This window comes from Stegodyphus dumicola, chromosome 9 (assembly GCF_044657685.1).
Source record: "Stegodyphus dumicola isolate Sdum_Otavi_A_Nest chromosome 9, ASM4465768v1".
Lineage (NCBI taxonomy): Eukaryota > Metazoa > Arthropoda > Arachnida > Araneae > Eresidae > Stegodyphus > Stegodyphus dumicola.
This window is the reverse complement of record NC_140776.1, coordinates 172,709,422-172,736,487: the sequence shown is the minus strand read 5'-3', so window position 1 is coordinate 172,736,487 and position 27,066 is coordinate 172,709,422. Positions and strand designations below refer to the sequence as shown.

The 27,066-nt window shown below is 32.0% G+C and overlaps 1 protein-coding gene and 1 long non-coding RNA gene across 3 annotated transcripts in view; one reads left to right on the top strand and one right to left on the bottom strand.

Annotated features, from left to right (window-relative positions):
• The first annotated feature begins 5,536 nt into the window (after window positions 1-5,536).
• LOC118181062 (uncharacterized) overlaps window positions 5,537-27,066 on the top strand; it is a 32,077-nt gene continuing 10,547 nt past the window's right edge. Inside the window, exon 1 of the long non-coding RNA XR_004756811.2 lies at window positions 5,537-5,640. This is a non-coding gene — a long non-coding RNA (uncharacterized LOC118181062). The remainder of the gene's footprint in view (window positions 5,641-27,066) is intronic.
• LOC118181061 (4'-phosphopantetheine phosphatase) overlaps window positions 18,361-27,066 on the bottom strand; it is a 53,565-nt gene continuing 44,859 nt past the window's right edge. The window contains exons 16-17 of one of the 2 annotated variants that reach the window (XM_085824353.1): window positions 25,290-25,552; window positions 18,361-24,839 (exon numbers count right to left, since the gene is read on the bottom strand). In XM_085824353.1, coding sequence (XP_085680479.1) covers window positions 25,333-25,552 — 220 coding nt within the window. In that variant the 3' untranslated portion in view covers window positions 18,361-24,839; window positions 25,290-25,332. Of the gene's footprint in view, window positions 25,553-27,066 lie in introns of both variants that reach the window. The other variant, XM_035350140.2, reaches the window with a different exon arrangement.

Genomic DNA, 27,066 nt, shown 5'->3' with positions numbered 1-27,066 from the left:
ATTCAGAATTGATTAAATATATATACAGTGGTTAAGAGTTAGTTTGTATATTTGTTTTCTTCCCTGTTGCCATAAAAGTTAATCCCAAATATTATACTTATTCTTTCTATGTTGCCACTACGGCAAATATTAAAAGGAATAGTAAGAGAAAACATTATTTTTTATTTGTCTCCGAAGATTAAATTTAATGTAAAAATTTAATTATTGTGACTTAAGTAGAAATCGTCTGCTTAACTGACATTTGCACAAAAGTTCAAGTTTATGGTTGTTAAGATACAATAACACGCGAAATAAATATTAATTTAGAAGTCAAAAAACAAAAATATAACGCTGATTTCTGTTGTTTGGCTTCTAAATTAATTTATGGTTATTGTTTTTTCAATTTGAAATGCGTCCAGTTTTTTGACTAATCAAATTATAAAATATCCATATTAATTCTTCTCAAAAATTGTCTTGTAAATCCACTTTATATATTTACTATTAATTTGGAAACTATGTTAGTCGTGCAAATAAACACATTAGCAAGTTATCATTGCAGGAGAAAGTTTTAAAATAACATTTTTATTTATTCTGAATTTTGAACATGAAAGACACAATTTGTACTACAACAAACTACAACAACAAACTCTTATAACTTGTATCTTATAACTTGTATGATTTGTACTACAGACAAACCACCACTTGTGGCAACATAAATTAAGAAACAACAGTCAGTTAGATTTAAACGCTGCAACGTAGTTAAAGACCACACATTCAACGAAATAAGCTATAAGCTGACTCAAAATTTTACCGGCGCGTACATCTAAAAAGTGTAAAAGCCGGAATAATTAATTTTAGATAGAGTTGGCTAGGCATTCTTGGATTTAGTAGGATGACGTGAATGACAGAAGCTCTCTTTCTCTCTAATATTCAAAACCCTCAGCTTATATACTCTAAAAGCAATTGGTGAAGAATACTGATTGAAGAAGGTTTAGGAAAGATCAAAATCATAATAACTGGTTAATAAACTAAAGAACTTACAACTTTTATTTAACTGTTCAAGGCCCTATAATCTGCTAATTGGAGCATATTAGTGTTGGAAGTGATTCCATAAAACACAATATTCTAAGTCTCTACCAAGCTCAAAGCAGTTATGTCGACGTTTTTTTCAGTCCCCAAAATAAGTTTTTAAAGATCATTCTTAAAGGATATAACTGAACACTTTGTTCGATACTCCTAGCTTATGCCTTTCACAGTTTATGTTACAGATGCTACGACACGGAACGTTTTGAAGCAGAATATTCCTGCTAAAATCAATGGTATATATAGGACAAATATATGGAACGACGTCTTCAGCTGTGCTTTTAAGGAAGGTGGTGGCATATTTTCATCGTGATGTTCCATTTCAGCTTTTCCCATTACAGGTTTTCCCATAAGCAAAACTGTCATGCCAGTTTAGGCTTTTTCTTTCTTTCTGCAAGTGTTCCAGTCGAAAACACACACACACACACAAAATATATATATATCTTTATATATATATAGCATTTTAGCTTTTATTTCCCATTTTAGTATAGGTGAGGGAAACTTCTTCCACTATAGTGAATTGTATGGTCTATATGAATTGTATGGTTGCCTGTTCTTTCTAGGTATCTAAACGTTTAGTTCAGATGTTCAGTAAAAGAGATTAAGATAAACGTTAACACGTTCTTTGCTACGTATTATTACGTCATACAAAAATCTTTCACGTCTACAGTATTAGGTAACAGTGCTAGGAACTAATGTCGTATTTGAACAATATCTCAATACGAAGTTTAAAGAGTGGAGTGTCATAGTAACATCACTTCATATATACTTCATAGCCGCATCCCATTGAAGGATCACTTGAAGGATCCTGAAAGTAAAGCTGAAATGGGAACTCCTTTTATCTACCCCATAATGACAGACTGAAATGGGATGATTTTCAAAAAGACTAAACGGTGAAAACGAGCTGACAATGAAGTGGGCCATGGCCCATTCACTCGGGTATACTCTGCACACACACACACACACACACACACACAAAAAAAAAAAAAAAAAAAAAAAAAAAAAAAAAAAAAGGCAATTCTGTATCTTCCGTACTACTGGGAAGATTGACTTCCCAGTTCGGGTTTTGCGTTTTTTATGCAAAATTGGAGTTTTTCTGAAATTACATACCAATTTTTTCCTATATTTCCATTCTACGACTCAAATTATGCATAAGTGCCAACTTTTGTAAAAATCACACTAGTGTTTTTAAATAATTAGCTCTCAAAATTTTAGCTCCTCAATGTTAATCGAATTTGCTATATATTTATTAATATATCTTCTTTTTATTAAATTTAATTGATTCCTTTTTTTACAATTCGAAATTTAAGTTGAATCCAAATAAAATTCGAAGATATTTTCTGATTTACTTTTAAAGTTTGTGTTTAACTTCTTGTAAATTTTTCGAAAAACATTTTGTAATATAACCTATAAAATTCGCCATTGTCTTAAAGTAAATGCACTTTTAGGCATACCTATAAAAATTAGAGTTTCTTTATTCAAAACTAGAGGAAGTAATCGAAGCTAGTTAAGTTAGATTGATGCATCTAACAACAGAGAGAATGATACCACTGCAATCCTTCTCTAATAACGATGCAAAACTACGATTCATAGTCATACATTTTTCAGCTTGATGCAACATGGAATCCACATAAAAAATATCGATAGAAAATAAGCTAATTCTTTTTCTCATTATATCAGCAACAATGGCATGCAGTTTTTAATGATTTTCGTCTTTATAATCAAAAGGTCCTAAAAGCTCAAGTTCCATCCAATATTTCACCTTTTTTCAATTTTAATAATAATTATTGATTAATTATTTGATTAAATGTTTAAAAAAATTTACCATAATTGATCAGAAATCAATAACGCGAACAATCAAACACACAGACATTCTTCGTTATGTGTACGGAATTTGTAAAACTTACAAATTTTTGATTAACAAACTCTACGATTTGAAAGCGAGCAGTAGCGATATACAAACCCTAAAAGACGTAGAGTGAATTGTTGCTGTGTCTGAAATTAATTTGGAAATGTTTTAAAATTTAGAATAACCTTTTCATTAAAACAGAACTTGAATATAAACGCACATCTCATGCTTGACAAGATCAAATACCACTTGGGGCGATGTAACTTAAAGTAACAGTCAAATTCAAATCTATAGTATTCAAAGACAATTTAATTTAAACCCGAGTTGGCTCAGAACTACTCTCAGGCGTAACAATTTAAATGACGGCAACTATAACGCAAAGCCTTATAATTTCAATCCATTTGGCCTCGAGGGGCAAAAATTCGCTCTCTCTTACATTCACAAACGCAAGCTTAAATATTAATTCATTCCATTCGCACTATGGAATTTATGGATGTTCCCTTTTTGAAAGCAAATTCATATTAGAAACAGCATTATTAAGTAGACACCCATAAAATGAAGATCTGGATTTGGCTGTCGCAGGAAAACATGATCAGATGCTTCAAGATCAATTGTTGGACATCAGAAGAAAATGCAGATGATCATTTTGAGACACTTAGAGCAATGTGTGAGAAACATGAGATGCCAGTCATTATTCCGAGAACAAATAAATAAATAGGTCAAACTGACTGATAGGTGAATATTACTGATCCTGAATCTTATTATTGTTTTGCAATGACCACAGAAATTCTTTAGTTCATAAATATTACTTGGAGGTTTTGCAGTCTCCTAGGAGTTAACCATTCTTTTTCCCGTGTTATTTTCTCGTCGGGTTTTGTTTTTTTTTAGTGATGATTTGGCAGAGGGATTTTACTGGCGCTTTGTTTAGCAGTTTCTAAGTAGCTGATGCATAAATTTATGGAATCCCAATTCGTCAGTTTCCGTCCTGATATTCTTGTCGATTTTCTTCCATCTGGGTTTAATGAGATCGCTATGGAAATTGTCACGTTGGTTCTTATTCTGTTTTGTTTTGCCGGCTTTCTTTTTCTTTATATATCACAGTCGGATTTCTTAAAGTCATCAGGTCGTAAGACACTCTTGACTGGTTGCCGAGCATTTAGATTTATTTGTATCGATAGCGTCGCTCGTATCTTTGTCACTATTTGAAGAAAGACATTATCGCTATTCTTAATCCCGAGTATAATACGGATATTGTGATGCAGATCAGTGAAAATCTGAAGAGCTCCCTCATGCACTAAGGCAGAAGAGTTTTCGAAAAATTTTTATATTTGAACCTTTTACTATGAGATAGGTAAAAGGCCTTTTCATTTCAGAATTTCGATTCAGAGTCGATATTAAAGCGAAAACATGATGAGATGTGTTTGAAGTATGTGTAAAATGGCATCACAATGACGCTTCGCTCTTCATATCCCGATAATGTTTAGATACGACATTAATGTCACTGGCTGTGACATCTTTAAACATAAGAATTCTTTTGAGAAATATTAACCCATGGTAGAACATGTGTTATCATTGCGTCCTGTCTCTTTCTTTGAATACATGCCCCACCCACTATTGTGGAAGAAAAGCTGAACTGGCATAATTTTTAATGTTCTCAATCTAAAGCCCTGCAGAATAAAGAAAAGGTCTGAAATGGCACGATTTTTGTTGCCACTTCAAAAAAGCTTGGCGTGGAAAGGGTAAAATGAGACATGACGGCTTCCTCTTACGCTTGCAAGATCTAACGACAACAGGTCTACATACAACCAAGTGCAAAGTAAGATGAGTAAATAAATCAAAGTAGCATACGTAAATATAGCCATGCGTAATCAATTATGTAATTCTCAAGTTTTCAACTTCGAGTGCCATTAACGATCGAGTAGCTAAACCCTCGGTAACACTTAGTTCTTATAGAAGGCCTCATTGGATTTTTTACCCAAATACAAATCATTTCCTCCGGAAATTCCTTTACAAAATTCTTTTAGCCCTGAAGTCTGCGTGCAATTTTTGTGTAATTAAATTCACTGGAACTGGTTGTGGAAGTTGTTTGCTTTCTCCTGTAAGTAGCAAAAGGGACGAGATCACCGAACACTGATAATTTTTTCCGGGTTCGGTCCCTGGTAACCGAATGGATTGGTTGCTTGAAGATTCTCTCATCAAATGTGACATAAATACGAATCAATTCCCTTAGAAAGTTCTTCACAAGAACTTCCCTTTCTTTGGTAGATAGCTTTCGAGTGCTTACTTTAATAAATAATCAAACCAGATATGAGGATAAAGGTTTTCCCTCTTCCAACTACATTACAATCGTTACAATTGCTGCACATTGTTAAAAGTTATTTTTTAAAAATATCTGTAGTCGCAGCTAATATATCTGAATAATTAATAATTTTAAGCAGTCCGAGCTAATTAATACATTTGAATAATTAGCCCTAGATTGTTGCAAAGGGGCCCTAGGGATTTTAAAATATTTGTTCTTTTGAAATAGCTATAAAATTGTTTAACAGGTCTTTAATCTATTATCTAACTGCGTGGGCCATAGGATAAAGATCGAACCATTTCATATCATGTGATACTGAAAATGACATAAACATGTGCGATAAGGAGGTAGTCTTGTGCAGCTCATTTTCAAAGTGACATTATTTTAAAGTTACCTTGACCGATTTTCTTGCTTTTGATTGCTATAGAGTGTAAGTTATATCTCATTGTCCTAATAGTATTTAGTTAAATTATTTTAAAAGCATTTAAATGATTTTAAGATTGGTTTACTTAGTTTCATTTTTCCTAAAGTGAGATACATTTTATTCCACTTTTCACATTATAATAAGGATTCAGTAATCGAACTTACGCATAGAAGCGAAAGGAGTTTTATCTCTATCTCGCAAATGCAAAATCTCTTTTATTTTAAGTCATATCAATCTTTTTTAAATAACTTATAAGATAGCATTTTTATGCATTAGTTTTTATGCTTACTAAACGTTTATGTATATATTAAACTATCAGTACATCTCGAGTAATAATTACTAAAAGAGTGAAATTTTTTTATTGGCATGAATTGGCATGAATGAGTATATAGTCCTGGGAACTTTGACTCAGAAGTTGTTTACCCTGCGGGGTACGTCTTAGTGTGAAATAAATCCACTTTAACTGGTGTAAACATCGTCGCTTGGGTGTCGCCATCTATTGGAGCGTCAGGAAGTAACAAGAAGTAAAATTCAGAACTTAGTTTTCCTCTTCTGCGAAATCAAGAGCAATGCTAAGAAAGCGATAGAAAGTTTTTCTGTACTGGATTTAGCGGATTTGATATTAACTGCAACATCGTTCATGTCTTGAATGAATTTGAAAAATTTAGGATTTGAAAAAAACTTGGGATATTGGATTATTATCTGCTAGGATCTTCTGCTGTTTAAAGACGGCGCTGAATGGGATGTTTCTTTGAATTTCTTTAATTTCAGTTTCAGATTTAGATGCGAGTGCTGGGAAATCTTTAAGATTTGGAATCTCTTGGGTTTTCTCTGCAGGTTTAGGAGTTTGAAAACGCTTTTTATAAATCGGGCAACCACGCTAGGACAATACGTGCTCCCCACGGCAAAAATAGCAGATGGGTTTTTCTTCACGTTTTAAAGAGCATGTGTTAGATCGGTGATTCTGGGAACATTTACAACATATTTCTTTTTTATAGCAATTCGCCTGTGAATGTCCATAGCTCTGACACTTGAAGCATTGAATTGGTCTTTTAGTTTTAGGTGCATATTTCTCAATAGTGATATTGAAGTTAAAAATATTATTTAAGTTGTAAATCGCTTCTCCTAATTTATTCCTTTCAAGTTCAATGAAGTATATGGGTAATTTTATGATATCATTTTCTATTCTCTTTGTGAACTGTTTAACTTTTAGTACTGGGAATTTTCTAAATTTTAGGTCTTCAAATATTGCAGTTTCGGAGATGCTTCAGCGCATATTTTTTAAAATGACTTTAATGTTAGTTTTGGAATAAAGTTGATACGTATGGAATTCTATGCATGATATCTTTAGAAATTCGATGGCGCTGTTGTAATCCTCTTCGGTGGAAGTATTTAAGTAAACTTTTTTGGGTTTCATATTCGTTTTTTAGAATTTTAGTACTTAAGATTTTCTGTAGATCAATCCAATCTAATTCAACTTGCGTGATGACTATTGGTGGTATTTTTATTTCAGTTTTATGATTAGTTTTATCTTCAGTAGTTTCATTATTTTCTTCATTTTTTAAAGGTTCGAGATTTTTTTATGCGAAAGAAGCTGGCTTAAATGAGAAATACTAAATGCCTGAATGTTTTTTTTTTTTTCCGCGATACATAACTTGAATACGAAAGGGTTTCTTTCAGAGAGTCTGAAGACGTCCTTCTTTCGGCACACAGCTTTCGAATATTTTCCGACGTTGGTTGATTAATTAATACATTAGTATTAACTAACGTTAATTATTTCATACATTAGTTATACATTATTTAATATATTAGTGTTAACTAGTCAACCAACCTCACACTTCAATGAAACCGGATCCGGCTCAGAACTTTTTGATTTCCCAGTGGAATTATTATTTCAGAAGAGCTGGACAGCAAAATTTAGGAGCGGTAGAGATTAGATCGGGCTTCAAAGAACCTACTCCGGCCGTGAATTCCTGCGAAGCTCATCAAATTTCCAAATAAGGCGAGCTCCAGCGCTTCCTTATGTAACTGAACTGAAATAGTAAAACAGAAAAGTCTATTATTATTCAACATATTATTTAGCAGTTAATAAGACTGATATTGATAGCTACTATAGATATTGTTAAGAACTGTGTTCCACCTTGAATAGCACCCGCTAGATAAGAACTAGAAAATTTGAACAGATGTATTTTGTCAGCCGTCATGAACTTAAACACTGTACGAGTGATATACATATAATTTTAGTTCTATAAATAAATATTTAGTGTCATTTTATAGCAAGTGATGCTGGATATTTGGAATGCAAGTATGATTTAGTTTCTTTAGAAAAGTCCACAAAGCACGCTGGCGAGCCTTGGTAGCCAAGGTAAGTTTTTTCGGTGAATATTTAGATTATGGTAACTTGGCGATTTTTTGGGGAAAATTTGGCGACCAACTATAGCAACCTGCTAGTTTTGTTTTGGACGCCATTTTGTTTTCACGAAGTAGAGGCATTTTTTTTTTTTTTTTTTTTTTTACTCAACATTTTTTTCCAATAATCTGCTAGCCGAATTACGCTTATACTAGAACTTTCATGGAACAAAAATGCTTAATCATGACGAAGATTAGGTGCGAAATTGAGAGAAAATGCAGAATCGCAAACTGCTTGCCGCGTTTTTAAGAATTGCACATACACGGTATCCATGTAAACGTCGACCTATTTTCACTTAAAAAAACATCCCAGAATTGCACAAAAATGGCATTGCGCACACTCTTGACTTTCTCTATGTACACATCGACCTATTTTCACTTAAAAAGTCAAAGAAAATTGACAAAAATCCAATTCTTCTTACTCTTGTAAAAAGCGTCAAACAAATAAGTGTGCGATTCTGCACTTCAGCAGCGAAATTGTTTCTAAGTGTTTATTAGCTATATCTTATTAGCTATATTAGTTTCTAAGTGCTTATTAAAATCACGATCGGAATTGTCCGGAAAATGTTACATTACATGTCTTATGATCTCTCATTTCTCCGAGACAAAATAATCTTCTGTGTACTTCTCAGATTATTGCTAAAGTCCTAGCTAGTAACCTTTATCGCCTTACCAAAATGTCGCCAAACTACCTGTTACCATATTCTAAAGATTAGCTGTTTTTTCTTCTTTGATATCTTTGACGATAGAAGTATATAAGCAGAAATAACAGATACTAAAGTTCTGAAAGAGTTCAGATTTTAACTGTCGCCCAAAAGGGTTCCGTTAAGGTTTACCGTGACTTATCATATTATCAATAGAGATGGCCCAGGTGGACTAACGAAACATTTTAAATGAATATATATTTAGACTAACATGGGAATGCTATATATCTTTAGATATTTGAAAAAATATGCAACGTAATTCTACAAAATATATTAAATGTTTTTAATTAGATATATCGTAAATTAAATGCATTTTTTATATTCTTAATATTATTATTATATTATTCTGAACTATTATTATATATTACTGCTTTTAAGTAGCTTAGTTTTTTAATCCGTAACCGGTAGATTAAATTTGAAAGATGTTTTATATTTTGTCGAATGACAACAGACTCGAATGAAAAGGGAAACAATGCATTTATAGAGGACAGCATTTAAAGTGAGTCCCCAACACAAAGTTGTGTTTCGAGATCTAATAGTCTTTTGGTCTAAAAAAGGGCTTGGACATTTTAGTCTGCAAAATACAGAAAAGCAATAACGGAAAGGGGGGGAATCAGAGCATTTGATCAAGAATTTTTCTTTTCGTTTGATTTAGAAATCCGATCTTATCACTTCAAATCATGGGTCTGCAGCAATGAAGAATATACACTTGATTTAAAAATTCATCATTCCTAGAGACTACACGATAGCTATAGATTCGAAAAATTTTAGAAAAACCTCTAAAATCCGTCAAATTATGCTGGATATTCGGAAAAATCTTATTCCGAAAGATTATTATTATTATTTAAAAACTTTTCGCATTATGTAAATATTAAATTTTTTCGATATTTTATTTAACCATTTATGGAGGATCAGGGAGAAAAATTCAGCTCTAAATTAAAAAAACAACAACTTGTATCAAATTTAAAAAAAAACTGCTATTGAATATTATATTATCATTGCAAACATGCACGCGAGAAAAATTTCAAGAAAAACGGATAGGTAGAAGGGGTCAAAAATCAATTTCAAGATTTGATTTTGACAAACCAAATTAAATAAAAACTGATTATGGCGAAGCTTGTCAGGTTTATCTCTCCCTGACCGAAGAGATACTTTCGTAGGAAAATTTCAAAGGAAAACCGGTCACGAAAATAAGTGTTCGCAAAAAGACGAAAACTCAGGCTGAATTTCCTGTATGCAGTGGTCTTATACACTGCGCCTTTGGTAAACCCAGAGAATTAGCTAACACAAAACCTACATACATACAACTGCTTTTAAAGGATAGGAAGTTATTTAATGAAACACAAAACTAATTTATTGGTCAATATTTAATACATCACCTTCAAACTAATTGCCTCACACTGCAATGCAGTTTTATACCAACGCTTTTTTCTGGACAAACTTTCAAAACATGTTTTACAGTAATTCTTTCTGACTTTCAAGACTGGCAGCAATTTTCTTTTATTGAATCGATAACGATAAACTAAATTGTGATAGCGAAGGAGCAATTTTTAACCTTAGACGTAAGGAAAAAAGTCATACTATGCCATATAGAACTTGCAGTTTTAACTATACACAGGACATGGACCATTTGTTGAATTTTTGATCAAAAAAACGATAAGAGTATCGTGAGTGGTGACATGATAGTGGTTCAAAACCTTTTGATTTATCGCGTCGCCAATCAAAACATTTTCCACGGAATTCTTCATTCAAAGACCGCAAATTCAAATATTTTTTGTAAACAGTTTGGCCAGTTAATTGGTGGAAATTTATAAGGCACAACACCATAACAATCCAAGGAAAACAGTATATATCAGTTTGTTGATCGACTATTTTTTTCCTCCTTTCAAATGCCATTTATGTGATTTTGAACTGTTTCGACATGAAAATAGAAGATACCAATGTTCCAACACCATCAGTAACGCATATTAAGGGATTTCTTTTACAAGGCATCTTCTGGGCAACCTCAACATGCTGTTGATTTTGGAATTTCTCGCGAAGCGACCGCGGAAAATCCAAATGATCTTTCAAAATTGTTTGACAAGATCCAAATTATAAAAGAACTTTTTCAATAATACCGGGTGATCAAAAAGTCAGTATGAATTTGAAAACTTAATAAATCACGGAATAATGTAGATAGAGAGGTAAAAATTGACACACATACTTAGAATGACATGGGGTTTTATTAGAACAAAAAAAAAAAAAAAAAAAAGTTTACTGTTATCGGGCCTTTTTTATTCGAGAAAATGCGTGATTCTGGTTTTGTAACTGCTACCGTGACGGGTGAGAGGTACGCCGATATGTTATAGAATCGCATCGTCCCCAGCCTGGCTGATAAACACCTGCTGGAACGTACGATTTTTATGCAGGATGGCGCTCCACCCTATATTGCTAGACACGTGAAAGATCCCTTGCGCGCGTTGTTTGGTGATGATCGTGTGCTCAGCCGCCACTTTCGTCATGCTTGGCCTCCCAGGTCCCCAGACCTCAGTCCGTGCGATTATTGGCTTTGGGGTTACCTGAAGTTGCAAGTGTATCGTGATCGACCGACATCTCTAGGGATGCTGAAAGACAACATCCGACGCCAATGCCTCACCATAACTCCGGACATGCTTTACAGTGCTGTTTACAACATTATTCCTTGACTACAGCTATTGTTGAGGAATGATGGTGAACATATTGAGCATTTCCTGTAAAGAACATCATCTTTGCTTTGTCTGAATTTGTTATGCTAATTATTGCTTTTCTAATAAAATCCCATGTTATTCTAAGTATGTGTGTCAATTTTTACCTCTCTATCTACATTATTCCGTGATTTATTAAGTTTTCAAATTTATACTGACTTTTTTGATCACCCGGTATTTTTAACTATTAAATGACGACCACCGTGAGACATATCTGAATTGATTGATGGTCTGCCAGATCGTTTCCTCTTCCAGGCATTCTCTACTTTAATTAAAAATCCTATCCAATCTAAAATTCTCATTTTTGGATAATGTGTTATTCTCAAAACATTTGCAACATTTCAGATGCTTCTCCAGCAGAAATTCAGTTGTGCAGACAAAATTTAATGCATGTTCTTTACTCAATTACATTCACCATTTTGGGAAATCATCCAAAGCAACGATTCTTAATTCATCAAAAACGAATTTATATGCAAGCGATGAAAGAAGGCACGAATTGTTGTCAAATGTCGATGGAAGTTGTAACAGATTCTGAAAACACTTTTTAAGCGACTTCTTAAAGGTGCTCTTTCGTCCCTAATGGCCAGAAACTTGTTTCTTAGCTATTGTGAAAGACCACATCCATCAATCGTTTAGCTATCTTATTACCGAGAATGTTGCCCATGGTGCATTACATAGCATATAACACAATATAGTATACAGTCAAAAGTCGTTAATTCGGACACCCATAATTCGGAATGATCTATAATCCGGACCTCAAAGCTAAAAACTTTCTGCGCATGCTCCGCGTTGACACATGCGCATAGGCGTTTACGCGTGCGCGTAAGACCTCTTACGACTGCGCATTTGCGTGTGCGCAAGCGCAGAATACGTTTTCACGTGCGCGTTTTATGTATAACGGACGGTGTAAGCTAAAATGATCTAATTATCTATTTCAGTTAATGTTGATGATTGCGTTGTTCCTTAATTTTCGAATTGGATCCGGCTTATTATTTTTTGCAGACTGTAAGAGCAATTTTATAAAAGTAAACTTGAACTTTCGATCATGTCAAATAGAATTTCCGATGCTGGAACTTCCAAAGGATCTACAAAACGAAAGTATGTTTCGATGTCCAACAAACAAAAAGTGGAATTGCTGCAAAAAATGGATAAAGACATGAAGAATGTGACAGAGAGGTTAGTGAAAACGAAAAAATTTCGATTTACAAGTTAGTCGGTATTCTCGGCACAGCAATTAACGGGACTTGAACAGCGGAACTTTGTAAGTGAACAAAAAATTATGTCTGTTTATAGAATTAAAGAGAAAGTATTATCACATAAAACGAAGCAACTTAAATAACTTACATTAAAAGAAATGTTTAATAAAGTAAACAAATAAATATTAAGCTTTTTTTTTTTTTTTGTAAATTTTGATACCCTTTAGATCATAATTGTTCTTTATTTCATAAATTACGGTTTCATATTTTTAATTTTAGAATTTCTGCATGCCATCTTACGTGATTTAAACTGATGATCTATAATAAGGAAAAATCGATAATCCGGAACCGCCGAAGTCCCGACGAGTCCGGATTAACGACTTTTGACTGTATACACTATAGGTGGCAGATATGCATATTTTAAATGAATTATGTCTGATCCTTTTTGATCACAATAGCATGTACGTTTTGGTTCAGGTTTCATTTGATTTCTGTCACTAATTGCCAACTTGTATACCATTCGAAGAAGTAGCTTCATAATAAGATTTTATGCCTGTGTACAATACGGTAGTGGAAAGCTCTATCAGTCTAGCAAAATACACTCGTGTCCAAAATTACCTTCATGTGTATGAAAACATCGATTTCCCAAAATTTTTAAAAAAAATGAAATGGATTTATTTTGGAAAATTCTTAAATCAAATACGAATGCATACAACATAAAAATGTACCAATGGAAAAAAAAATCCCGTGTTGAGAATATTTCTGAAAACATGTTTAGAATCAGGTATTAAACTGAGCCATTACTCATTGTTAAAAATGAATGTGGTTCATAGTTGTGGACTCCAACTCTCATGAACTCAGCTGCAGTTCATGTAGACCTCTTTTTTGCGAGGTCATTGAAGCTAACTTATTCGGTTACTGGCTTAAAGAACATTCTCATAAAATATTTTATTAACAATTTGCTGCAATACAAAAGTTCCAAAGGCTACTGCTAACCAGTTCTATTTCGACGGGCAATTACCAACAGAAATCGATCCTTAGAAGCAACTGTTTTGTCTCTACATTCATAATAGAAGTTTTAAATTATTCTCAGAAGGCAGATATTGTACTGAAATTTTAATTCATCTTGCCGTTTCCAAAACTGTTTCACTTCTAACGACCGACAATGCGTTTTAAACAGAAACGACCAAGATTTTCAGAAATGAGGTTTGTGTCCCTTGGGAGATTTTACTGTTTGTAATTTACTGCATCGACTACAACTGCAGATAATATAATTTAAAAAAAAAATCTGAAACCAATCATAAATAAGCATATTTACACTATAAGATGCCACAAATGTTTTTAAAATATAAAAATTTTGAAAATAATTAAATAAAAATTTCACATAAAAGATTCTACTAAAAATTAATGTTTTCAATTAGAATATTCTTGAAATAAAATCTTTGTGGATTTAAGGACTCTTTCTTAAGGTGCATCATGTGTGAATTTGAAATCCTTCCTCTTCTGTTAACACAATAACTATATAACAATGTACTTTTTATAGCATTATGTTCAAGCTAATTACTGAAGATTAATGTGTTAATTACATTGGCCTTCAGCCCCAAAATATTAAGACAAAATTTTCAATAGAACACTCGACACACTGACCTACCTACATTAAACACCCTAAAAGAAGCACACATAGAGCATTACTTAAACTCAGTTTTTTCCCAGCAGTATCAAACGTCTGATCTGTCAAAATCATGTTACACTGATCTTGAATTTAAGATTCACAACAACAAATCGTCCTGAACTCATAACGTAAGGTAAAATTTGAACTTTTTCAGAGAAATAGATAATAGCCCCTTTCAAGGCTGCACAAGCAAATTTAAGCTTAGCTTCTTTTTCTAACACATATATCTCATCTTAAATCCGAAATACCGTTTACTAAGAAAAAAAGAATAATTCTTTATGCAATACCTGTACATTGACAGAACATACATTGGATAACATGGCTTGACTATATTAAATCGTTTTGTTACCCTTTATTCTTCTTTATGAAAAACTGATGAATTCAGGTAAGATCACATGAATAACTGCCGTTGCCTTGAAAGGCAATAATTAGAGTTCCAATGAGATCTTTCACAGTTTTTTTGTAATGATACCTCAATTATCAGTACTTTCTTTTCTCTCTGTCTCTTTTTTAAAATTTTTTTTAAAAAAATGATATGAAATTAAAGACCTGAATCTGCAGACAGACAAATTTGTTCTGAAAGTAAAACTCTCAATAAATCAGTCCAATGGTTTTTTTTCAATGAAGATACTAAAGAAGAACAATGGTGACTATCAATAAAACACAAAACATTTCTCCCAGACAGAAGAAAGTGCATATGAATACATTATACAGTCAAAAGTCGTTAATCCGGACTCGTCGAGACTTCGGCTATTCCGGATTATCGATTTTTCCGGATTATAGATCATCAGTTTAAGTCTCGTAAGATGGCATGCAGAAATTCTAAAATTAAAAATATGAAACCGTAATTTATGAAGTAAAGAACAATTATGAACTAAAGGGTATCAAAATTTACAAAAAAAAAAAAAAAAAAAAAAAAGCTTAATATTTATTTGTTTACTTTATTAAACATTTCTTTCAATGTAAGTTGCTTCGTTTTATGTGATAATACTTTCTCTTTAATTCTATAAACAGACATAATTTTTTGTTCACTTACAAAGTTCCGCTGTTCAAGTCCCGTTAATTGCTGTGCCGAGAATACCGACTAACTTGTAAATCGAAATTTTTTCGTTTTCACTAACCTCTCTGTCACATTCTTCATGTCTTTATCCATTTTTTGCAGCAATTCCACTTTTTGTTTGTTGGACATCGAAACATACTTTCGTTTTGTAGATCCTTTGGAAGTTCCAGCATCGGAAATTCTATTTGACATGATCGAAAGTTCAAGTTTACTTTTATAAAATTGCTCTTACAGTCTGCAAAAAATAATAAGCGGGATCCAATTCGAAGATTAAGGAACAACGCTATCATTAACTGAAATAGATAATTAGATAATTTTAGCTTACACCGTTCGTTATACATTAAACGCGCAGGCGAAAACGTATTCTGCACTTGCGCACACGCATATGCGCAGTAGTCAAGGTCTTACGCGCACGCATAAAACGCCTGTGCCAACGCGGAGCGTGCGCAGAAAGTTTTTAGCTTTGAGGTCCGGATTATAGATCATTCCGGATTATGGGTGTCCGAATTAACGACTTTTGACTGTATTAATATTTTGAAAACTAAAAAAAACCCAGCATTTTGTGCAGTACAAGAAACATTTAGCATGAATAATTTAATCAAAGACATATCAACATAGAGATTAAATAAAATGAGAAATTTATATGTAAGAAAATCTTCATTAAAATTTTAATTCTTTGGTTATATCAATTTTTGAGAAATACTGCATACAATGATTATTTTATATAGCATCCTATAAAGGGTGTTAGATAGAAATATGTGTATTTTGAAATAAAATAAATTTTATTTACTAGCTAATCTTGAATGCAGCTAAAACATTAACAGCATTCAGGATTCAACTTAAATTGATAGTTTTAACCTATGCTAACGAAACACTGAATAAATTAAAATTATTATTAGAAACTAAATCTGCACATTAATGAAGCTTGCTATTCTAGTATTTTTGCCAAATATAATAGTGACCGTTTAGCTATAAAGCTGCTGAACACTGGTAATTTGATCTGGTTTCCAGTTACTACACAAAATATAAATTAGTCAGTCCATAAGTTCATGGACATTAAGAGTATGCTTGGAATTCACTATGATGCATCTACTAAAACAATACAAGTTTGAACCTGTTGAAACTTGTCATCATTTGACTAACATATTATTCAGTTCATCACAAACTTTCGTAAATATCGAACGCATTTTAGTACCCATAGAAGATGAATATAGATAATCAGTACAAACAAGCTGTGCTACATTTTTTATTTTTGTGTGATGAATTTGCCAGCTTTGCAGCGATAAAAATTAATAGTGTACATGGTGAACACACTATTAGTGTAAGGACTGCCCAGAAATGATTTAAAAAATTTAAAGTTGAAAAAAGCAGCTTTGATGATGAACCCAGTTCAGGACGTTTTGAACTGTTAGAACCAAATTAAACGATTAATTTGGAAGTTTATAGTGAACAACTTTGCCGTCTTAACTCAGAATTAATCAAAAAACGCCCATGATCGGTGAATATCAAGAAAGTGTTGTTTCATCATGATAACGCTAGACCGCATACAGCTGGAACAACGCTGCAAAAAATGAGTGAATTTAATTGGGAGCTTTTGCCACACCCTGCTTACTTCCCAGATATTGCCCCAAGTGATTTTCACTTATTTCGCTTATTTATTTTATTACTTACAAAATTTTTTACTGGGAAAAAAATTAAATTCTAAACAAGATGTACACAATGAACTTTCAAGTTTTTTTTTTGCATCCAAACCAGTCTTTCTACAGCAATGGCATAAAAAAGCTGCCTGTAAGATGGCAAGACATTGCAGATAATGGAGGAAATTATATAATTGATTAAAATGTTAAATTGTGTTTTTTACATTATTTAAATATTATTGATATTTAAAAATTTACCAAAAAATGCAGATGAATTTATGAACTGACTCAATAGTTAAGTTTGATTATTTGAACAGATAATGAATAACTAGAATGAGTTATGTTTATGTGCAATACATATATATTGTTACAAAATGCCCAACTGTGATAAGATAGCTTCACCGCAAAGCGGGGTTGGGGTTGGGGTTGCCAGATTTGATGTGAAATTGCCCATTTGGTGACCATACCATAGACGGAGCAAGATATTCGAATTTTTACCCGTTTTCCCGAGAATGTTCTCAAAGGCAGGTCAAAAGCTATATATACCCTGCATATATGCAGAGTAGAAGAGTATATTGAGTTCAGTAGTAGCGTTTTGAGTTCAGAGATGAGCTTGAGAGTGACCAAACCGAATCGGGAGCCATATTTCAATGCTTTCTCATGAAGCTGTCTTCACGGTTTTAGCCTGAAGGCTGTTTTGCTGATTGTTTCAGAGTGTTTATCAGAGCTTAAATTGCGCCGGAGCCCACCAGAGCCTGGCTCCGGTACTACTTCGTTTTTGCGATAAATTCTAGATGGAGCACATCGGAGCCTTAAATAAGGGTCCAACATTTCTATGTAACTGAACAACAATTTCAGTAGAAATGTGATCTTGAAAATTTTATTTCTAGCAGTAAAATTATATTAAGAATTGCTTATTAAATTAATTTATCTCCGTACTCTTAATTTAATTTTAATCTTTAATTATTTTAATTAAGACTAATAATTAATTAAATAACAATACAAATACTAATTATCAATATTAATTAATCCAGAAATAATTAACTGTTGCATTTTTTTAACTATTAATGATTTTATTGGCCATTTTATTTATTTACTCTTGTTCCTCTTCTCTGATGGTCTAGCATAGGGCTCCAGCACTTCTAATTTTAGAAATTAAGCCCTGGTGTTTATCGTAGTTTTCCGACAACTGTAAACGTGTCTTTGGAACCCTGTGTAATACTGGCAAATAGTGTTTTGATTTTCATCAAGTACTGTCATCAATCACTTTGAACACAACGATACTGAATTACATATAAGCATAAATAATTACAGAACTGCAGCCCTTCCCAGGTATAAAGTTTATTTATTGATGCCTTGTAACTTACATCAATACATAATGTGTTTTTTACACATGCTTTAGAGAATACATATATACATATATTAAAAACAATTACGGATACATAACAAAAACACTCGATACAAAATAAAGAAAAAAAAAAGTGTTAAAATACATGAGATCTTGGCATAAATATATTTTTTAATAAAATTAAAAATGCAATACGGACAACTCATTGGATCAATAGTTTAATTCATTTTTTTTCCTAGTATAAATTTTAGCTACATTACTGCAATTAGCAATGCATTCCTTACCTCTTAGTGTAGTTTTTATAAAATGATATGCTCTACACTCCTGCCAGACTTGATTAAAATCAGCTACTTAAGTATTTCTGCATAACTTTTAAATTATTAGTGTTTGAACACTCTAAATAAGTCCTTTGTTGTACACTTATTTTTGTATCATTAGAAAGTCTAATTTCGACAGATGCACAATCTGTTCTATTTGTGTTTAATAACAATTTATGTACTTGGAAAGGATATTTTTGCATCATTAGAATTATTCTTCACTTTCAGGACTTTTTAGAACTTTGAATCATCAAAACAATCTGCAAAATTATTAAAAAAAATAAAGGATTGAATTTGGCTAAATTTCTTATTCCAAGTATTTTAGCTCTTCCCCCCTTTTCTTCCACCTAAATTCAAGGATTATTCTTTTTACCAAGTGAAAGAATTGAAAGCTGCAGCAAACTGATGAAGTTTAAGATGTTTCTCCCATATGCTATAAAAGAACACTGCTTATCAGCATAAAAAATATTATGCCGTCCAACCGATACAGTCACCGATTGTTGTGCCAAAGGGCCCGGGTTTGAATCTCAGAGAAGGCACGGATGTTTGTAAATGTATAGTGTTGATGTGGCATGGTGGCACTCTAAATATGCGGCGAGCAAAAGGTTCTCTTGTGTGGTTTGGTGGAAGGAGAAAGTGGTGGGAGAACCTTGGACCCATCCCACCCGTGTGCTACGCATTAAAATTGGGGGCAAAACTGAGCCAAAGGCAGGCATAATTCTTCGTGGGCTTAGGCCGACTACATCAGACAAGTGAGCATAAGCAACAACAACAACAAAAATATATGGAAAATAATCTAAACTTCTAAGAGAAATATTATTAACATTTAAATCATCAGTACAATTAATAAAAATGTTTGTAATGCCGTATAATATTTATAAATTAATAATGACATTTCTTCATGTATATAATTACTGTCTGCATAAAAACTAATGTTTAATAAGATGGTTAAATTCTGTAGTGATATAAAAATTGAAATTTTCTCTTTAAAAATTTTTTTTTGTTGAAAACTATTGTACTTTTTAATAAACTTTTGACAATTGAATATTTATACTTTTTTCACTTATTTAAGCAATGGTAGAGATTTGATTTTATCATATGGCAACAGTATGCATTATTTTTAATCCCAAAAGTGAAATATTCATTCGCTGGTGATATGTATTTCAGTACAGTTCAGTTTATAGGATTCATAATCTTTGCAATTCTTTTGTTTTGCCTATGTATTTTTCATTGTAAAATAATTCTGTTTCATATTTTTTTTTGAAGTTTATATATCATATGCATCTACTAACACTGGTCTTGGCTAAAAAATTAATTTTTTTTTCTTACCAAGCTGTATTGTATGTCTAGAAGCTTTCACGGGTTACTTTTATTGTAGTTTTATTTCCTTAAAAACAGTGCTTTAGTCATACGACTGAACAATACACAATTTAACCACACTGTATTTAAAATTTGCTGCCAAAAGAATCTCTCCCCCCTTACATCTTGCATTTTCTGGTTCTGCATGACAATAACCTCAAATTGCATGCAAGCTGAATGCATCTAAAGGCAGTTATTGGACCAGTTTTTTTTTTTTTTTTTTTTTTTTTTTAAGAAACAATATGAAAAGTTCCCATCTCTCCTCCCAAGAAAATAAATTTCTTTAACTAAATTTTATTTACTAAATATGTGAACAGTAATATTGATAAAGGAAAGAAATTCAAATTTTTACTTATTTTCATTCCAAAATCTGATGTTGGTTACACTATGTAATTAAAAAATATTGACAGCTTAACATTAAATTTTCAAGCTGGCATTTATTACGAAATCTTCTCAAAGAGACAATACTTAAGAAAAACAATGACATTCTTTTCTCTGTCTTTTAATCATTAAATTTTTCTTCGATGTATAGTAAAAAAATGTACTTGCAGGTAAATAATGATTAACTTCTTTATTTCTTACTATAACTTTCAGCTACAGCACTCTGATAGCTTTCTGATTTTAATAAAGTTTGTAAATTTAGAGAAAATTACTAAAATCTATCTTCATCGCAAACTGTAAATGTTAATCACTCAAACTGGTTCTTTGGCAAGACTTATTAATTTTCAAGTCCGGGGGGGAACTTTTTACATGTACATATACTTCCAAACAAAGCTATTACTCTCATAAAAATTTGAAAATGAGGGTATTTTTCTTTTGACAAACACAGATAAAAGTTAATCAAACCTATATCTTCAGAGTTTTGAGTAAGATTTATATTGCAGTGGAAATTAATCAGCTGTATTAGCAGATTTTTTTTTGGCATTACATTCGTTTCTGATAATGAAAATAATGCAAAAGTGGACTTCAAATCATTGAAATTTTAAAACTTCTGTTCTTCAAATAATATCATAACAATTCTGGTTAATTTATAAGAAATGTATTCATAGACCATGTAAAATTGCTTCGTGGACCACAGACAGCCTCCCAGTTTGAGACCATATTAATAGTGATTATTACCATTTACAGCAGGCTTTGCTTTTCAAATTTCTAATCAAGATACTTTTTATCTGTTTGATAGTATGGTTGTTTACCTGTATCTGCCGATTCAGTACTCGAAGTTCCACTTATCCATAATTCAGAACGGCCGAGGGGAAAAAATTATGACAAGTTTGGAACTTATACATTTCTAAAGGCAAGGAAAGGTGATAACAGTTTGCAACATAGCATCTCAAACACACCAAATACTGCCTTTTCATACAGTGCACAATGATTTGGGACTACTGTAACCAAATGCGGAAATGTTATTCTCAGATACAGGAACCCCTTACACATGGAGCTCATAGCTGAATTAGCTGATCGTGATTCCCTATCAATATACTTTAGGGAATCTCTGTCATCATCGGGCAGAAAATATTTACTGCAGCTTAGTTTTCATATCCATACATATTTTTTTCCACTTTGGCTTCTAACATTCACTCTGTTCTCATTAACAACATATTACTGCAGCCTTTCCTCTTTAAAGTTCTGTTTATCAGGAGAAGAATCTCAAGATGCAACAAGCATAAAAAACAGCTAATGTTGGGACATTAGTTCTAGAAAATAATATTGTTAGCACAGTGAATAATTCTTATTCTACCCTTCTTTAAAACTATATATTTTGCTGTACAACATAAAAACTGGGTTTTTCCATTTCTTTCTCACCTTTTTCATTAATACATAATGATTTGTTTTTGTACTATTTCGTTACATTTGGACAAGAGCTGCGTAGAGGAGTGATTCAGAGTTTTCGGGTGAACAGTTAAAATTAAATACACTCATGTTCATAAATTAAGGATAGTTCGGAGTCACGCGGAAATCAACCTCTAAAATAAATATATCACCTGTAAAATCACTACACACATCTTCAAGAATCATATGCAAATTTCAGAAAGTAACCAGATGACACTGATGGTACATCACAATGACAACAGTACGAGAGAGTGATATATAAGGAATACAGGCAAAGAAGTAAAATTGTTCGCAGGCGCTTTATAAGCATTTCAGTGCAATAACCGAATAGTTATGATACAAAGGACGCATTTGGATGATTTTTTACGTGGTAGAATTATCGGCCGTCTGGAATGTGGGCGTACCCAACTGGAAGTATCAGACGAACTTGGAATTGCCTTGTCATCTCCAGGCTTTGGCAACGATTCCAAGATGATGGTAAAGTGAGTAGACGTTACAGCACAAGTCGCCCCAGAGTTACAATGCCGAATGAGGACCGGTATTCGGCAGTTACTGCCAAAAGAAACAGGCGGAGCACAGCCTCAGACCTAACTCGTCAGCTCTCTTCAGCCAATGGTATGACAATTTCAAGGCAGACCGTGTACAGACGCTTAGAGCAGATTGGTCTATATGCTCGTAGACCTGTCAGATGCGTTCCACTTACTGCAACTCACAGTCCCCTGCGGTTAGCCTGGAATAGAGAGCATGCATTGTGGACACTGCAACAGTGGGCTTGTGTGATGTTTTCCGACGAGTCCAGGTTTAGCTTGCAGTCTGATTCTCACGGGACTTTCATATGGAGAGCTCCAGGTACCAGTTACCAAGAAAACATCATTGAACGACACCGTTACGGTGGTGCAGGAGTGCTCGTTTGGGGTGGAATTATTCTGGGTTCCAGAACGGACCTGCATGTTCAATTTGGAACCATGACAAGCCAAATCTATCGGGACGTCATTCTGGAACAACATGTACGTTTGTTTCGGGTCGCCATGGGCACACAATTTGTATTTAGGGATGACAACGCCCGTCCTCACCATGTAAACATCGTAAGCGAATGCCTTTAATCGAAGGATATCACCCGTATGGACTAGCCAGCATTCTCACCGGACTTGAATCCAGTAGAACACGTGTGGGACATGCTTGCCCGACGAGTTGCAGCTCATTAACCTCCTTCTACATGTCTACCGGAACTTCGGAGAGCATTGCTTTTTGAGTGATGTAATATCCTCCAAGATCAGATCGATAATTTGATACTCAGCATGCCTAGGCGTTCTACGGACTGTATTGCATTGTCTGGGAGACATACAATGTATTAACACTCATACCAATCATGTAATATTGTTTTTTTGTAAATAGGTTTTTCTTTGTAATTTGCTCCAGGGAGGGGGGGAAAATCGCTAATTTTTTTAATAATATCAAACATATAACATCTTTTTTTTGCTCTTTACCTTTCGTTTAATAAATAAGCTTTACAAATAAGTCAAATTTGTTTTGCTTCTAACTCTTCCTTTGTCTGATTTTGCATTATCCTTAATTTATGGACATGAGTGTAAAATAAAGGAACCAGAAATGCTATGTGGCACATAGGGAATTCAGAATGTTAGCCAATCTACGATTGCAGATTCGAGGAACTTTGATGCATTTATTAGCTTTCATTCTTATAAAATAGGATTTTAAATATATATTTTAATCTAAATATAGGATTTAGCTGCCACAAAATTTTAAATTATTTTAAACTGAATTTTATTGCTTTAAAAATGTTACAGTATAAAAAATATATTTACAAACATACCAATTATGATCACATGCAGACTAATTTACAGACACTGAAATAAATAATTAAAAGTTAAGCATGTCTTGATTGCTTCTTATCAATAGTTTTGAGTAAATTAAAAAAAATCAAGATAAATATTTGGAAATATATCTAATTAAATATGAAACTTAGGCAAATCATGAAAAGAATAAAAATAACCTAAGAGAAAATTATCACAGCTATTTTTCTACCAATTTTATTAAAAACCTTTACACAATACAGTTCTAAATTTATAATGCATATTCTTAATGAAATCAGTTGAAAAATATGATTTCAAAACTAAATTCTTTACACAAAACTGTTATTGATTAAAATATAATTTTCATTGCATATCTCTAATAAAAACACAAGGTCAAGTTTTTTTTTTTTTTTAACAAGTAATTCAAATGATTAGAAAGGAGTTATCAGGATAACCTTTAACAGTAGTACTGTATTTTATGAAGAATATAAAATGTAACACAAAAATTTATTATTATTTATAGCTTTAAACTTCAGCAATATTACTTATTTACAAATTAATAATCACTAAATAATGTACAAAACACGCAAGATTCCGTATGTACAAGTAAAATTCCCTACATATTCAGATCTTTATAAATATTGCAATACATATAGTAGGTATATCATGTTCTTAAGGCAATTTAGAACATTAAGCTCTTAAAAAAAAATATTTCCTGAAAACTGGTATTTAACTATATAATTTACACAATTCAGAGAATTTGTTCCAATTTTTTAATAACAAAACATATAGATATGTATTTACATACAATTTTACAGAATTAAGTTTAAAAATAAAGAACTTTGTATTCTAATGAAATGGTGATATTATACTGATTATAAATAACAGGGAAGGTTCAGGTTTCCATTCAAAAATTAACTACAAAACTTAAATTCATACTTTTTATAATTTTTAAATACACTAAAAAATCTGTCTTAATTCCTATACAATTCTATTAAAAACAATTCAAAATAATTTTAACACATAAAATGCAATTTCAAACATCATTTTAATACACTTGTTCCCTTATGATCAACATTTCATTTCAAAAACTTATTTGGGTTTTTCCTTTTTCAATTAAAGTTTGATTTGCCCGTTACCTTGGAAAATAAATAGAAGCACATTAACTCCAGAATTTAAAATGCTTTCTGAAATAAGCAGTTAAATTTGATTTTATGAAAATATATACTTTAAGTATTTTAAATTTTATTATAATTTGCTTTTTAAAGACCTATGAAAGGGAAAAACTAATATAAAAAAAAAGTTACACCAAAAATATTATAAATAAGCAATTAAAAACTTTTTTTAACATTTAAAATTTTATTAAAGTTTCATGTCATTTTTATGTCTATGGAATTCTTTAACGAATAATTATAGACATTGAACACATTTCTTTATGCATTGTTTTTAATATATAAATTTTCTTAAATTAAAATATAATTAAGAATAAGTAATATTATCACAAAAAAGGACTTTTTTCCTTATTATGCATTTGTCTTAAAAATAATCAAATCATTAGGAATATCACATTAGTTAACACATGTAGTCACCTGAGGACGGCAGTATGAAGTTATATTAAGTACACACTTTAGGTCATGCACCTACAGGTGGGCATTCATATTTGAAAATAACAGAAAACATCTCTCCGCCAAGCCGAGCAGCGAGCCATTGGTTTTTCAGAACAGCAGCTTTAATTGATTCACATCTGAATTTAGCATTTAAGTTTGTATGAACTGCACGCCCCATTCCTTCAAGCACAATGAGATCAGTTTCATTACTTTCCATTGCTTCTGCAACTTCAAGATTCAAACGGCTAAAAATATAAATATTTATGCTTAAAATACAGCAGAAGGAATATAATAATCAATTATGTCATTCATTTTCTGAAATGTCTGCAAAAGGATGTTAATTTATAATGGTCAATCAATGGAAGTTTTAGCCAAAAAAATTAAGCAAAAACAAATTTTCATCCAATTATGATGCATTTCCCTTAAACATGCCCCCCAAAGTATACAAATCATATATAGGAATTTTAATAATATTAATAATTAAAATAATATAATAATAATTAAAAGAATATTAACAAATTTAGAATTGTAAATATACTATTAAAAGCTGATTACAAATTACAATACAATTATGTTTTAACTATATTTTCTAATGCAGAAAAAATGATTACGACTTGTAGTAATATATGGACATTATGAAGTATATATAAATAAAATAATAAACTAATGCCACTCAGAAATATTAAAAAAAAACTAAAAATTTAAATATTAGCTAAATTTTACAAATAATTTAAATATAAAAACATGAAGATATGACTTTTTACCTCCCTAGCTCTTTCAGATACACATATGCATGAATTATCAATTAAAATGAAAGACTTATGCTATTGGCAATGTATGAAAGCTGGCATTCTATAGAATTCTGAAAACTAGCCGGCAGTGTTTGAAATGATTAACGTTTCATACATTTCCTAGGCATTCTATAACATGCCAAATGATAAATGTACAAAATACATCTCTAATTCATTTTGACTATAACATTTTGTTTCTGATACCAGATGTGTGTGCTTAAAAGAAATTCTGTGATGCAAATGCATGCACAAAAAGTTATTAAAAAATTCATATCTTCTATGGCCACGCTAGTGAAGATGACGAAATGGGTATTTTGTACACTCCTTGTTTCAAAACTGAAAATGCTATTGTAAGTAAAATTATTTCAAAAATCAATGCAGAAATATAAACAAAAATAAAAACGAACTGAGAAAAAAAATTTCCCACTGCTTCTTTGGAACTTTTCTACTGTGAGAGTTCCCATTTCTGACATCAACACAGGACAAAGTGATTTGTGCAATATATTGGTAGTTATAATGAATGTGTTAGTGGACAGTTTCTTCTGACGGAATTTTAAAACATGAGATCACAATTCGCTTTATACTCTAAGAACATGCTTATAATTAAAGATATTCCTGACCACAAAATTCCTTTCTGGTCAGTTGCAATTGCTCTCCAGTAAAAGTGGCCATAGATTTGTCAAGTGTATAAGTAAAACAAAGTGCCAAAATACTATGAAATGTCTTTGTGTGGAAAAAGTAATTAAGTGTAATCAAAATGTCACTCAAGTTTACCACGTTACAAAAAACAGGTTAAATTGCTTAACTTTTATAGGAAAATTTTGTTTTCTTTAATAAGAGACGCATAACTTTTGTTTTGTACAGCTTTTATTTTTTTATATATTCTGAAAACATTTTTAACGACACTATTTTTTCAAAATAACATTTGCATTTCTGAGAATGCTTGTCTTTAATAATAGCTCTATCAT